This window comes from Drosophila nasuta, unplaced genomic scaffold (assembly GCF_023558535.2).
Source record: "Drosophila nasuta strain 15112-1781.00 unplaced genomic scaffold, ASM2355853v1 ctg27_pilon, whole genome shotgun sequence".
Lineage (NCBI taxonomy): Eukaryota > Metazoa > Arthropoda > Insecta > Diptera > Drosophilidae > Drosophila > Drosophila nasuta.
The window spans coordinates 16,965-33,408 of record NW_026869481.1 but is presented as its reverse complement, the minus strand read 5'-3'; the positions used below and the strand labels follow the sequence as shown (position 1 = coordinate 33,408).

General features: G+C 42.3%; 1 protein-coding gene across 1 annotated transcript; it reads left to right on the top strand.

Annotated features, from left to right (window-relative positions):
• Positions 1-12,593: 12,593 nt before the first annotated feature.
• On the top strand, positions 12,594-15,039 carry LOC132797844 (uncharacterized). Its single transcript, XM_060809611.1, is given in 3 exon segments — positions 12,594-13,067; positions 13,070-14,027; positions 14,029-15,039. Coding segments are annotated over 3 exon segments (1,827 nt in total). The 5' UTR covers positions 12,594-12,892; the 3' UTR covers positions 14,723-15,039.
• Positions 15,040-16,444: the final 1,405 nt, after the last annotated feature.

The window sequence follows — 16,444 nt, the reverse complement described above, 5'->3', positions numbered from 1 at the left end:
GAAGAAGATACAACAATTCCAAAATAAGGCTTTGCGTATGATTTCCAAGGCTCACCCCTACCATAACAACGTCACAATCCACACACAACTCAACATTCCATGGGTGAATGTTGTTATCGCCAACAGTTCATCAAGATATGTCAACCGTCTGGACAACCACCCGAACAATCTTGCAATAAACCTCCTCGATAACAGCTCAACAATCAGACGTCTCAAGAGAACTCACCCACTTGATCTCCATGTATAATTTTTAATTTAATGTAATGTTTCTACATAAAACAACTGTCAATTTCTCCGTCATTCCATTTAAAATTTGCCTAATAAGGCAGATCTTAAATATAATAAATTGATAAAAAAAAAAATAAAAATTAGATAGCATTCACGTTCGCTAGCTATAATTCACAATTGTTTATATAACTACATATACTTATATATAAAATATATATGCATATAATCACTCAAAAATATCATTTTATTTCAACTTACTAAATATGTTATATCAGACATGCATATTTATAATTTAAATTCAATTAATTGAATAAAAAATTATTTTATTTTGATGACAAATTGATAATTTTATCTAATTTTGCATTTACGTGTAGACAATATTATATTAGTAAAAACCTCCGTCCACAATAAATAATTTTTATAGTCTCTTATGTTGCACTAATTTAATAATACAACAGCAAAAATTCAATATTTTTAACTTTTTTAATCATATTGTCTTCATTATTATACTTCATTATTTTATTATCAATATTTGTATTAAATACTAGTACAATCGTAAATTGTTTAACATTGTTTAAAATTTTTGACAAAGTTGAAATCATATCTCACTTGAACATCATATCATATGGCTGCAGTTCAATAGAAAATTCACCAAGTCCAAAAAAAATTTTTTCTCAAGTTTAACTCGAATTCTTATTTTAATATTAATAAACTGTATAAAATGCTATTAAAAAGGTTTTTTCTTCAATTTTCATATGTTGAAGTTTTTTGTCAAAGTTGAATTCACTCACTTGAACCTCATATCGTATGGCTGCAGTTCAATAAACCAAAATTCACCAAGTCCAAAAATTTTTTTTCTCAAGTTAAATTCAAAATCTTATCTCAATATATTATTAAACTGTATAAAATGCTATTAAGAAAGTTTTTTGTTCAATTTTCATATGTTGAAATTTTTTTGTCAAAGTTGAACTCATATTTCGCAAGAACCTCATATTATATGGCTGCAGTTCACCAAGTTCAAAAAAATTGTTTCCTCAAGTTGAACTCGAATTTTTATCTCATTACATTAATAAACTGTATAAAATGCTATTTAAAAAGTTTTTTCATTCAATTTTCATATGTTGAAATTTTTTTGTCAAAGTTGAACTCACTCACTTGAACCTCATAGCGTATGGCTGCAGTTCAATAAACCAAAATTCACCAAGCCCAAAAAAATTTGTATCTCAAGTTAAACTCAAAATCTTATATCATTATATTAATAAACTGTATAAAATGCTATTGAACAAGTTTTTTATTCAATTTTCATATGTTGAAATATTTTGTCAAAATTGAACTTATATCTCATGTCTTAATTTGCGCCACTAATATGATGGCGTTCTTTTGCTACCAAATACATAATTGTGTATGAAATAAATGCACACTTAAAATACGCAAGTATTCTGTACACATCGATACATACATATATGTATGTATATATATTTGTTTATATTATGCATATCTTTAATTTTCGCCATTAATATGATGCCGTCCTTTTGCTACCAAATTCAAGTAATTGCGTACCAAATAAATGCATATTTAAAATACGCAAGTATTCTGTACACATAGATATACCATGCATATTTTTAATTTTCGCCACTAATATAATGGCGTCCTTTTGCTACCAAATAAATATATATAACTAACGCATACTAAATAAATGCATATTTAAAATACGCAAGCATTCTGTACACATAGATATACCATGCATATTTTTAATTTTCGCCACTAATATGATGGTGTCCGTTTGGCTACCAAATAAATATATATAACTAACGCATACTAAATAAATGCATATTTAAAATACACAAGTATATTTTGTTCACATTGATATATTATTTATTTATATATATAATATATTCATATATTATATAAATTTTCTTCTTATAACATAATTAATAATAATTATGCATACAATTTTGCATATTTATATATATAAACATATATACGTTTCCATATATACATCATACATATAATATTTTTTTTAAATGCCTTAAACATATATATTTTATCGAATCGTCAAGCAAAGGATAAGCTGCTCAACTACTTACAACACCTTTCCTGTTATAAAAATCGTTTACATTTGATTCAAGGCTTTGTCATTGTATTAAATAATGTTTTAATATATAACTACCGCGGCACCAAGTGATCGAAGATCCTCTCAATTTACTATGTTATATGTAACATTGGCATCACATCCATCGTCGTCTATTAAATGAATAATAAACTTTTAATGAATTATAATAGCAGTCCAGCACGGATACGACCTTAGAGGCGTTCAGGCATACATCAAAACCCAATACCATAAGATATAATAAATATATCCGTATAATGGCTAGGAAATGATACACGTTTCATTTAATCAAGTAAGTAAGGAAACAATAAGAGTAGTGGTATTTCATTGACGATACTAAACCGAAATTTAATATCTCCCACTTATTCTACACCTCTTATGTCTCCTTACACTGCCAGATTAGAGTCAAGCTCAAAAGGGTCTTTTTCCCCGCTAGTTATTCCAAGCCCGTTCCCTTGGCTGTGGTTTCGCTAGATAGTAGATAGGGACATAAAGACCGGTGTTTTACGTGTGCACCTGTCACATGTGACTTATCACACGGTGCCCGAGCACAGGGATACAATTTAAGCGTTGATCAGCGCCCCCTTGGAGACTCTCCGCAGGTACCCGCTGAAGGACCAGCTATTTGGGCTGGGTACTTCCTCCTGTGTGGGGAGCGAGGCCTACCTAAAACCTCTGCCGATCTGTGGTTCACGGTAACCGGTTGTATTACGCAACTCCACATCGAGCACTCCGCTCTCTCCGCATTTGTATGTAAACCACAGCCACCACGATACTCCCCTAAGGGCCTCAACGCGTACCAGGACAGACAAAGTCCGTGGGCACTTGGTTCCCGTGGTACTAGAAAAACCTCCGGTCAGGTTTCGTACCACAGGGGTACTACCAATTTAACTCGAAGCAGTTAGCGTTGGTGACGCACCTAAAGAATCGCTTCGTACGATAAGAGGAGGTCCACTGTGGTGAAATTCTACGACCCGTCACCCACTCGGGTGAGTCAGTCTTAGCTATAAGGTCGGGACTCACGGCCGAGCTACCCCGTTTAGTGGTCTCGTACGACAAGCAGAGGTGCACTGTGGTGGAATTCTAAGACCCGCCAACCACACAGGTGAGGCCAGTTTTAGCTTTTCGGCTCGGGACTGACAGCCCAAAAAGAAATTATCCTTTTTAGTCGCCTCATACGACAAGCAGGGATGAGATGTGGAGGAATTCTAAGACCCGCCAACCACACGGGTGAGGCAGTTTTAGCTTTTCAGCTCGGGACTGCCGGCCCATTCGTCGCCTTCTGGTATAAAAATTGCCGACGCCTTGGGAACACGGCATCGGCAAATGCTTGCAATAGCTGCATCCTCTCCTGTGTCGCCACCGCTTCAGAAACCCTCCAGACGCCATGCAGGTATTCGATTCCAAGTCCATCGAGGTGACGCAAATCTGCATATATGGGGCATACACACAGAACGTGCAGCGAATCTTCGCGATCCGCACCGCATAGACATGCAGGCGTTACGCTTAGATGTCTCCCATGCAGAAATGCATTCAGTGATCCATGGCCTGTCAGCAGGAATCCAGCGCGTAGGCTGAAACCGAAGTCTCGCTTGCTGAACACGAACCCAGCATCCGGGATAAAAAGATGAGTCGCCCGGCCGGGATCATAACCATTATCCCATCTGCTTTGCCACTCCTGTAGCACACGGTCGTCCAGCATTGCCATCTTCCGCTTGTGATCAAGATCCGACAGATCTTGACCAAACAGGATATGCGGGAAAAAACTCAACCGCTCGCCGACCGTGATGCCCAGATACCGGTATTGGTCAACGTAGGGCAAGCTTGCTCCAGCAAAGTGTAGTCCAGGCCGCCTATTAGGCGATAATTTGCCTTTCAGCAACATGACAGCCGTCTTACTGGTGGAGACGGACACGCCTACCTCAGTTCCCCAAGCTCCTATGATGGACATGTATTGCGCTCCTTTCGACTCCAGATCGTTTCGGGAGTTACCCTCCACGAGAAGCAGCAAGTCGTCTGCATACGCTCTCAATTTGCACGAAGGCTCCAAGCGCAGAAGAAGCACATCCATCATGAGGTTCCAAATGAATGGACCACTGATGGAATCCTGTGGGCAGCCTCTGGTCACCAACACAGATGCTTCTTCGTATCTGCTGACGATGCACGCACTCCTGTCAGAGAAGGAGCTTCGCCACAAGCTGGCCTCTCGGCAGCCAGAGTCGATTAGTCGGCGTAGCACAGCATCCCACTCCACGTGGTCAAATGCTTCATTGAAGTTCACGAAGATTCCTAGTACATATCTTGCCGGGCTGGCTTCGACAGTACTCTTAACGTGTCTCCAGGCATCCTCCACACAGCGTCCAGGTTGAAATCCAAATTGCCTGACCATGATATCCTCGAGCACCTTACCAAAGACTGGTAGCAGACATATACCACTATAAGAGCCAGGATTGCTCCTGTCCTTATCGGGCCCCTTAAGAAGTGGCACAACGCGCGGGCGTTTCCACTTAGAAGGAATATGTCCTTCGGCTAAACAGCGGGAATACAACGCTGTAAGATGCTGAGGAATAGCACGCCAAACCTCCTTACAGATCACTCCAGTGATGCCGTCCATGCCAAGCGAGCGTCTGCTCCGTAGCCTGGCGACACAAGCACTCACTTCGTACTCGTCGAGTGTGGGCGGTTGCACATCTGGGATGGCAATCGGTGCATTCGACTCCGCAACAGGGAAGAAGTTACGGAGGAGCACTCGAGCACAGTCGTGCCATGTTACGACTGGCTCGCCATTTACCCGTAGGCAGCCCAACTCGGAATTCCGTTTGTGACGTCGGCAAATCCTGTAGACATGCCCGTAGGGATCATCCCGATTATCTCCAACGAAGCGACGCCAGTTGTCCTCCTTTGCCGACAGAATAAGCTTCTTGTACTGACCCACGGAGATCCGCAGGTCAGTAGCAAGTCGCCCTGCTTCGTTGTTGCCACGACGACGAGCATTCTGTAGCCGCCGCCTCAGTCTCCTGACCTCTCGGCGCTTCGTACTGAGGTTGGCATTCCTCCAGACCACTTTCCGAACGGCTCTCGGCTGCCTGCGTCCAAATACATGGTCGCATACACTGTGCACCAGTGCACGCGTTGCAGACACCTGGTCATCAATGGACATCTCCGTGTAGTCCTGTGGGAATTTCTCAAGCTTGCATACAAGCTCACAACCTCGCCTCGCGTCACCTCAATACAGAGAGCCTTCGAACGCCGATCAGCAAACACACGCATCCCGGCCAGAATGCCCGTAATGCTGTGAACTCTGTCGTCGAACGGTTCCTGCACCAAAGCGAACATGTGGCGGGAGTCTCGCACCCGACCACAATTAGCTTGGATGAAGCTAAACATTTTAATGTCTAGCTTGCACCATCGCTAAGACCGCACCATATATTGGGCACGTCTCCGACAGCATGTAATGCCCGGAGGGAAGCCCCTTGAAACGGCAGTTTCGGCAGTCCACCGGGCTAGCACATTTCGACGCGAATCCCACACAGCGATGACACGCGTATGTACGGACGAGCGACCTACAGCGGAAAGAAAACCACTTGATATAGACCCGCCCGGTCTTATCAAGCACCGCTTGCGCCTTTTCATCACATTCAAGTGTCAGATTGATTCTGGCACCATCAGTGACCGACCACGGCTTCGATTCCATATGCACCATCTTCTTGAAGGCCGACGGCGAGAACTCCTCCTTGAAATAGTTTTCATAGAGTTCTTCCATGAAAACCTCCGGGATGATCGCTGTGTCCACGTCGAACACAGTGATCCTCGACCTCACCCCACGGTTGGGCTCAACCTCCAGTCCGACCTCGTTAAATTTCGCGTTGGCCACCACTTTATTTATTTCGTTCCTTGACGGCGTGCAAATAACGGCGCCACCGCGCTTCAGTTCACGGACTTCGTGGACCCTAACGACCATAGCTGGAGCAACTTGGCTCATTACCTTATCGGCAATCTCCTTGCCCGACACTATCGGGTCTTTGCTCGTCACCACAGCCGACCACGTTTCCACGGGCTTTTTGGCTGCAGGAGCACTTCTAGGCGCGGCCATCGGGCCAACGCCGGAGACAGCTCTGGTGGCGGCACCACTCGCATTTGGGGCCGTGAAGGGCGCAGCAGTTTGTTGGCATAGCGCAACTTTCGTCTCTAGGACGGCATTTCGCACCAGCTCGCTAAGCCGGGCAGTTGCTTCCAAAACGGCGATGGCCGCTTCCGGCGCCAGTCCAGCGCGCAGCACAGCGGACCTAACCGTCTGGTCTACACCCGCCAGCTGAGCCAATACGGCATCAGTCCCTTCCTTCACCACACTGGCAGCCACAAAGCAACCAGCAGGAGCTGGACGGGCAGGCGCACCTAATCGGGCGACAGCGGCCACCCTAGTGGGTGCAGGGGCGGCTGTAGCAGCAGCAACTTCAGCGACTCAAGCGGCGACTCCAGCGGCGGCTCCACTGGCGACTTCGTCGGTGGCTCCATTGGTAACTCCATCCGCGGCTGCTCCATCGGCGTTGGCTCCAAGGAAAGAGACAGCCAGCCGCTTAGCAGAGGATGCATCGTCACTGCCAACCAAGTTGGGCGACGATACAGCCTTGTTTCGCGCTCTTCTGCCTCGTTTCCCTCGTGGGCGATCTTCAGAGACGGACAACTCGTTAATTCACTGCACACACTGGTACTCGATCTAGTGTGCATCATGATGCCAACGGTCGCAGTTTAAACCGCGCAAGCAGTAAACCGCACAAGCAGGAAGCCGAATAATCAGTAAACTACGCGAGCAGTGCACGTTTATCAAGCAGTTCATGCACAAGCAGTACAAGCAGTATATTCGTTGCAAGCAGTGCACTTAAGCAGTCCAACTCACCAAGCTTTTGTCCGCGACGAAAACAATAAGCTTTTTCAAATTCTTTATTTACAGTAATTACAAATTTCTGTACACGAAGCACCGTAAATTCACTTTTTTACACTCCCGACGACAACAACAAAGTACTGCAATTTCTCAAACGAAAAGAGCGCGCAGGTCTGCTCTGGTCGACGGTCGAAAACAAACTTAGTAGATAGGGACATGGAATTAGTAGATTAACGTGAGCACCTGCCATGTTGGCTCTATCTCACGGTGCCCAGTACAGAGGACTCAATTTAAGCATCGATCAGCGCTCCCGTGAAGCAGTTCACAGGTACACATTGAAGAGCTAACTGTTTGACTCAGTCCAACTTCCTGTGTGGGGAACGAGGCCCATCTAAAACCTCTTCCGATCTTAGGTATCACGGCAACCGGTTGTATTACGCAACTCCACGTCGAGCACTCCACTCTATCCGCATTTGGATGGTAAACCACAGCCACCACGATACTCCCCGAAGGGCCGCAACCAAATACCAGGACGGACATATGTCCGCGAGCACCTGGTTCCCGTGGTACCGGAAAAACCTCCGGTCAGGTTTCGTACCACAAAGGTACTACCAATTTTAACTCCAAACAGTTACGGGTTGGTGGCCCAGGTGGAAACATCAAGCATACAACATACATACGCTCCGATTCATTGCAACCCCACATTCATACATCCCGATTCACGCCTGCCTACCTAGCATTCCCATTCCCCTCACCTATACACACGCACGCATACACTATTCACACAATCATTCATTCCTGCCTTCAGGAACGCTCATCCGCCGTCTCGCAAATACAATGCGCGCAAGCTCATTCAATTTACCTACACTAGTACTAGTGGAGAGTGATTGACTTACGTCAAACCCGCCACCCTAATCCCTAGCTCATCCATCACACGTATATCGCTATACAGTAGACATTCACACAGCACATGAATGGCAGTCTCCGCTGCCAAACCGCAGCGGCATTCCGGACTATCGCACTGTCTGCAGTAAAATTGACATCCCGAAAAATTGCGAGTCATCCGCCCATTCACACTTGCATCCCATCTGACCTGTCAGTCAGACAGAACACACTCTTTCAACAGCTTCTTACACCTATCCACTGCTAAGCTATTTACGTCCCTTTTAAATAACTACTCATTCTGCAGCAATGGCTGCCACCTCTTAATCTTGAACATCAAGGCTCTACGCCTGACTTCCATGTCAAGAGGGGCTGCACCAAGCAATACTTGCAAAGCTTCCGTAGAAACAGTGCGGCACACAGGCAAACAACCTAAAAGAATCACACGCTGGCAAGCCAGCATTTTCTTTCTGCCCACCACAGTCTTTGCTGCCTCATACCACACAGACGACCCTTATGCTGCACATGCAACAAATAGGCCGCTGTATATGGTACGTACAGCTCGTCTGCTGAGGCCCCAATCAATCCGCAAAATGCGACGCACTTGTCCAACCACACTAAACAACCGCGCCCTGAGACCGGTGAGATGAGGCATAAAGCACATCCTCTCACCGAAAGTAATGCCAAGGTATCCAACCTCAGTCACATACTTTAAGCTAACGTCATTTAGTCTGACAACTGGAGGTCGACTGGCAGACAATCTACCCTTGAGTAGCATTGCCACCGTCTTATCCGCTGCCAAACCGACGCCGCCACTGTCGTCCCAATCGCAAACAATGCGCAAGCACTCCCTAGCATCTGCCTCAATCTCGGAGCGCGATTGCCCCTCAATCAATATGAGCAGATCATCCGCATATGCACAACACTTGCAGCGCAATTCGAGTTGCCGCAGTAAGGAGTCCATCATTAGGTTCCATATAAATGGACCACAGATGGATCATTGCGGACAGCCACGAACCACATCCACAGTGACACTCTCACATTTCCCTATTGCTGTCGCACGCCTCCCAGAAAAGTAGCTCTTCCATAGAGCCATCTCTCGGCAGCCACACTCGCTCAAATTTCTCAACACACTTGCCCAGCTAAGGTGGTCAAATTTATTTATTTGGACGTTGACGTACTAACGGCAGTACCATCAAGTGGCCCAGCGATACCAAGCACGGGCTTGTTGACGCGCGGACAAAACAAAATAAATTTGTGAACAGCATGCATTACACGAAAACCGCGAATAAATATTAAAAGGCGCTGGACAGCTAATTAAATTAGATTAAAAATATGTTAGAATATATGTATAATAAGATAAATAACAATTAAATACTCGATAAATAAGCTAATAATAAGGTTTTAAGCAAAGGAATAGATTTACTAGAGCAAACTACGTTATTGAGATTATTATAGTTCACACACAGAATACGGAAGAGATTATTGTAAGCAAAATTAGTAGATCTACGTGAAATGAGAAGAGGAAGAAAATTCCTAGTGATCCTGATAGGAACTGCAAAACTAATTTGACTTAACAGCTCCAAAGAGTCTATTTCACCATTAATTAGTCTCTGTATGAAAACAGCACCTTGCATAGTTCTACGGTCAGAAAGAGAAGGAAGGTTTAGTAATAAAAGTCTACCTCGATACGGTGGTAATCTAATATTAGGATTCCAATTTAAACTACGAAGAGCAAATAATAAGAATTGTTTCTGCACCGATTCAATCCTATCTTGATAAACCCTATACTGGAGATTCCAGACAAGAGATCCGTTCTCAAGGATAGAACGAACCAGTGAGACGCACAAAGTCTTAGTGATGTAGGGATCATTGAACTCTTTCGACCAGCGTTTTATAAATCCCAGAACACCCATGGCCCTATTTACAGCAAACAGAATATATTTATCGAATTTTAGTTTTGCATCAAGCAGAACCTCTAAGTCATTCACACCTTCAATTCGCTCAAGAGGAGTATCATATAACATATAGTTATTTAACTGGGAAGAACCCCCACAAAAGGTCATAAACTTACACTTATTACAGTTGAGATATAACATATTTACTCTGTACCAAGATTCTAGACGATTAAGGTCACATTGTAACAGTGAGCTCGCAAGACTATCATTAAATGTCAGGCAAAGCATAACGTCATCGGCGTACATAGGTACACGGGAATGCTCAATAACAGAAGGAAGATCATTTATGAACAAAGTTAACAATAGAGGACCCAAATCACTGCCCTGGGGCACACCAGAAGTGACTTGGACACATTTAGATTCAAAACCATTATACTAAACATTCTGAATTCTGTTGGAAAGGTATGAGGATATCCACTCAATTAGGCTATGAGGAAACCCTAAAGCATTAAGCTTATACAGTTAGAGGTGATGATTAACAGAGTCAAAAGCCTTACTAAAATCGGTGTAAATGACATCCGTTTGCATTTTATTCTCGAATCCTTTAATTAAAATAGAAGAGAACTCCAATAAGTTAGTAGAAGTGGATCTAGACTTCACAAACCCATGTTGGTAAGGTGAAATTATAGATTTACACAGATGTTGCAGTTGAGAAGTTATAATTTTTTCAAATGATTTCGGAATCGCAGACAATTTAGATATACGCCGATAATTTTGAACTTTAGATTTGCTCCCTTTTTTTAGGATAGGTATAATGTATGACTTTTTCCAGATTTTTGGAAAAGAGCATGAATTTACGGATAATTCAAACAATTTAAAAAGCGGTTTACAGATACTACTAGCACAATACCTTAGCACACAACTAGGCACTACATCCGGACCTGCCGAAAAAACAGGTTTTATAACCAATAGTTCCGTTAAAATAGATCTTTCAGTAATTAAAGGACCAAAAATACAATTAGATGAATTTAACTAATAAGGATAAGAAAAGGAATTTTGAGAACTTGGGACAGAATATGTCGTTTGGAAAAAGTCCGCAAATAAATCGGCAACATCATGACCATTAGATACCGTCATATTCTCCAAAGACATAAATGCTGGTGATGACGCGGATCTACGCTTCGAGTTAACGACTTGGAACATCCACTGGGACAGAAAGCTCGATTGGGGTAATCGAAAGACGCGTATTGGCCTTTTTACGCTTCGGAGACTCGGTCAAGAGCTTCATACTCTTAAACCCAGAATCCAAGGCAGAAAAGCTATCGGAGAGGTTTTTAAAACCATTTCGCGACTGCCGTATAAACCCAGCAATATTGCGTTCAGAGTCCCTACAGTATTTACAAGTCTATCCTGACTTGGCCGAAATCAAATCCACAATACGGCCGTTAAAGCCAGCACATTTTTCATGTGCAACGTTGTCGCATAACCAGCAACAAACAAAACCCATTTTGGCACCAACTGGCACCCGGCATTTCTTGTTATAACAGACTAACATATTGCTAAAACAAAGATTATTAAACCAATTAAAAAATTAAAAAACAAAAAAAGAAATAAATCAAAATAGGTAAATTATTTGCAAACTAATATGATCTGTACTTACGAAGAGCACAAAACACAGAGAGTATGCACAGGTCGAGCGAGACGCAAGATAGAACGATAGCCAACTACAACACCAAGAGAGGGAGAGTTACTATTCTAAAGAGCGTTGAGAGCACAAAGCACAAGCACTGAGAGTAAAGCGCGGGTCGAGCGAGACGCAAGATAGACGATAGCCAACAACAACACCAAGAGAGGGAGAGTTAACTATTGTAACAGCGTTGAGCGCAAAGAATAGCAAGTGAAAAAAGAATTGCGCGAAAGTAAACAAAAATACAAAAACAAACTGCAGCGGCAATGAAAACAGAATTGTTTTGCTAACAAAGCAAAGCAATGTTTGACCACACAATTTGTTGTTATATTTTCAGAAAAATGATAATAATATAGTAAATACAAGAAAGCACACAGCGATTAACGATCTGTAGTTAAACACAAGTGAGAGAGTAAAATTAATGTTAAATTAATTGTAAATAAATATGAAATTCAATGAAAAATCACAAAGTTTAAGAGGGAAGAAAAAAAACACGTCTGACTGCGACTGCGAGAGCGAGCGAATTAATATCGGATGAGACTTTTTGTAATAACATAATTATTACCTATTATGCAAACTGAAATATATGCATCCAATACATGTAAACAGGTCACTTCTGTTAATAATAAGTTTAGCGATCCGGCAGCTCATGCACTCTGTTAAATATGAAGAAGAACAAGAGTTGCGAACGCGCTTCACTCCTTGAAAAGTCGCGAAGGTGTTAAGTCGTTGCTGCAAAAAAGTCGTAGTTATAAAATATAATGCGTAGTATTATTCACTCATTCAAGTTTTCACGATTTATAATAAACAATTAATTTACTTTTAACAAAGTACTTTACATTTGGGGGCTCAACCGGTCGTGAGTCTTGTGTGTGAAAAATTGAAAGTTTTTGCTGAAAATACGGATAGACGGAACAGTTGCAAAGTTGTGAAATAGGGTCTTGTAAGTTGAAGCCCTTATTTCAAAATAAGTTGAAAAGTCCGAATCCAATAAGCAGTAGTACAACAGTGGAAGTTGCAAAAAATTCAATTTTGGTGATCATCTGCGTAATTGCGTTTCTGCGTCGCGGGATACATACACAATGGCTACACTGAATACGCCAGTAAAGAAAAACAAAAAAACGCCGGCAAAGAAAACGTATGTACAACACGAAGAAGCAGAAGAAGAGGTGACGTCGAAATAAGAACTTGTGGTAGAGAACGAAATGGAAGAGGAAAATGAAAAAAGAGTGACCAGCAGTGTATCTGACAAAGTTGACCAAATGCTGCAGCTGTTAAGTTTGAAAATAGAAGTTGATGAAAAACAAAGTGGCCAGATTAAGATTGCAGCCGATAAGTTTGAAAAAGTTGTGGCCGATTACGATGGAAAATCGATACCAGTTAAAAGTGGTTTGAAATTTTCGAAAGAAATGCGGATGCCTACGAGCTTTCAGAAAAACAGAAGTATGTACAAGCCAGAGGCAAGATGGTTGGAACAGCCAAGCTATTCCTGGATTCTGAAGATGTGTGCGGTTACGAAGAACTGAAACGTAGTGTGATCGAAGAGTTTGCATGCAGTGTCAATAGTGCAGATTTACACAAGAAGCTGCAGGATAGAAAGAAGAAGAAAGATGAGTCAATGCACGAGTACATGTTGCAAATGAGGAAGATAGCTGCACTTGGGGACATTGAAGATATTGCTGTAATTAATCACATAGTAAATGGACTCGATATTAAAAATGAATATAAGTACAGTATGTTGCGATGTAAGTCACTTAAGTCATTGAAAGAAGAGTTTGAGATTTACGATAAGCTGAATGTGAATGAAAAGAAGAGTGAGCAACAGAAAACGAATGTTAACAACAAGCAAATGACGTCAGCTGGTAACAAAGATCATTGCTATAATTGCGGTTCGACAGAGCATAAAAGAAAGGATTGCAATGCCAGCACAAAATGCTTTAGTTGCAATAGAGAGGGTCATATTTCGCGTAATTGTCCTACAAAAGTTGAAAAAGTTAATAAAGTTGTATACGAGAACAGACGCACCAAAAAGATAAAAGTCAACAATCTTGAAGTAGACTGTCTGGTGGACACAGGATCGGATGTGACGTTGATAAAGGCAAATATCGTAGATCAAATGAAGAACGTAGAGCTTACTAAGACTATCTCAGTATTGCGTGGATTGGGCAATGCCACGACACAACCAACTGGATGTTTCAACGCGCAAGTAGTGGTCGATCGGCTGTCAACTGACCAAAATTTTATTGTTGTGCCTAGCAATAAAATGGAATACGATGTACTGCTAGGGCACGATTTCATCAATAAATTTCGCATGGTTGCTGACAAGCGAGGATATACTTTTGAATATGGAAGGAAGCTCGATACATAATGATGAGTATGAAGTATATAATATTTGCGAAGAGTCTTCTTTTACAGTTTCGCCAAAGTATCGAAAGCCTGTCGAGCAGTTGATAGAGGACACCTACGAGAGGCCGCCGCAAGTTGTTAAACAGTGTCCTGTCGAGCTAAAGATAGTGCCAGATGGAGTGGTTAAGCCGTTTCGCCATCCACCTGCTCGGTTATCACCAGATGAAGCTGCCGCTGTACAGAAGCAAGTAGAAGAGTGGATTGATCACGGAGTCGTACGCAAATCATCGCCAAATGTTGCAAGCCGAGTAGTTGTTGTTAAAAAGAAGAAGCGTCAAAAGCAACGTGAGGAGGCGATACGAAATATAGAGCAGACACAGCAGGTCTACAAACGCAATTTTGACAAGAAGCGCCGGCTAGAGCAGACATATAAAATTGGAGATCTGGTCGCCATAAAGAGAACGCAATTTGTCGCCGGACGTAAGCTGGCAAGCGAGTATCTTGGTCCATACGAGATAACAAAGACGAAGGGAAATGGGCGATATGACGTTCGCAAGGCAGCTGATGTTAAAGGGCCTAATATCACTGCTTCTAGCTGCGACAATATGAAGCTCTGGAGGTTTGTGATGGACAACGAAGAGTTACTGTCATCTGGGACAGATGAAGAAGATCAGGAGGGCCGAATGTAAACAGGTCACTTCTGTTAATAATAAGTTTAGCGATCCGGCAGCTCATGCACTCTGTTAAATATGAAGAAGAACAAGAGTTGCGAACGCGCTTCACTCCTTGAAAAGTCGCGAAGGTGTTAAGTCGTTGCTGCAAAAAAAGTCGTAGTTATAAAATATAATGCGTAGTATTATTCACTCATTCAAGTTTTCACGATTTATAATAAACAATTAATTTACTTTTAATAAAATACTTTACATACATATATACGTGATGAGCACACACTGCTCACCATGTTTTGAACTGAACAGACATGCCTCCGTGTGTGCTCCGTGTGAGAACCATAAAAAACCTGCAAAAACACTACCGACAGAGACGGAACTTAGAGTTCCCTGTGTGGGAGCATAAATGCAACAAAGTGCAAATATTTCAGTGACAGTGACACTCTTAATATTGTGAAAAATCGAGTTTTTCCAAGTGCAAAAATAACCACGTGCGTGGAAAATTTGCAAGCTTTTGAAGCTATCGAGCTTTTAAAGCTTGATCACAGCTGTTCGAACTTTACCCAAGTCATGAGCCGCTGCGTGAAAAAGTTCCAAGCTTATAAAACTTTAAAGCTAAAAGCTCTGTGCTGTTTAGCAAAGTCGCAAACATCACCCAAGACACGAACCATCGAAATAGCAAAAACATCAACGCTATCCAAGTCACAAACCATCGATATAGCAAGGACACAAACGCCACCCAAATCGCGAAACATTGAAAGCCACTAACCATACAATACATAGATGCTTCGCCCAGAACAATTTTTTGTATCATCAAAAACAGTATTATTGCGACCCCAGTCGGGCCGTGCGCTGCGATTCGAACACCGAGCCTCTTCGGCTCATTCGAAAATTCGAAGTTCTAACGCAGCGCGCAGCGTTGAGTTCAGTCGCAGATCAAATGCGGAGCGATGAGCACGGGCGCATTTCGTTGCGCTCTGCTTTCGTTTCTATGTATGCGTGTATGTATCTACATGCTCGTCTATATTAGTATGTGTATGCATATGAAGTTTTGCAACGTGCAGTTGCCTCACTGACAAGCAGCTAGCGCACGTCAATTTTGTTTTGCCGCGACGAAAGTCTCGAAGATGAAGGCAACAACAATTGCTCGTGTTCTATATGTTTGCAGTTAAATGGCACTTGCACAAGGACCGCGTTGGCTCTGCTGGTGGTTTGCAAGCCCAACATGTTGAGGGTCCGGGCTCAAATCCCGACCGAGAATATATGCATATTTTGTTTTTTTTTTTAATGCGATTTAACTTTTTTCATTCCCTTTCAAGTTTACTGATAGAAGTTAAATTTAATAACGCATTGATTTTTGATGATTTACAAATTCCTTTTTGCAAATACTTTTTAAAACTCTATTTAAAAAAGTTTTAATTTTAAAATTTTGTTTTTTACATTTTAAGATAACAATAACATTTCTGCAAATCAAAATTGACGTGCGCTAGCTGCTCGTCAGCGAGGCAACTGCACGTTGCAATACTTCATATGCATACACATAGTAATATAGGCGAGCATGTAGATACATACACGCATACATAGAAACGAAAGCAGAGCGCAACGAAATGCGCCCGTGCTCATCGCTCCGCATTTGATCTGCGACTGAACTCAACGCTGCGCGCTGCGTTAGAACTTTGAATTTTCGAATGAGCCGAAGAGGCTCGGTGTTCGAATCGCAGCGCACGGCCGACTGGGGTCGCA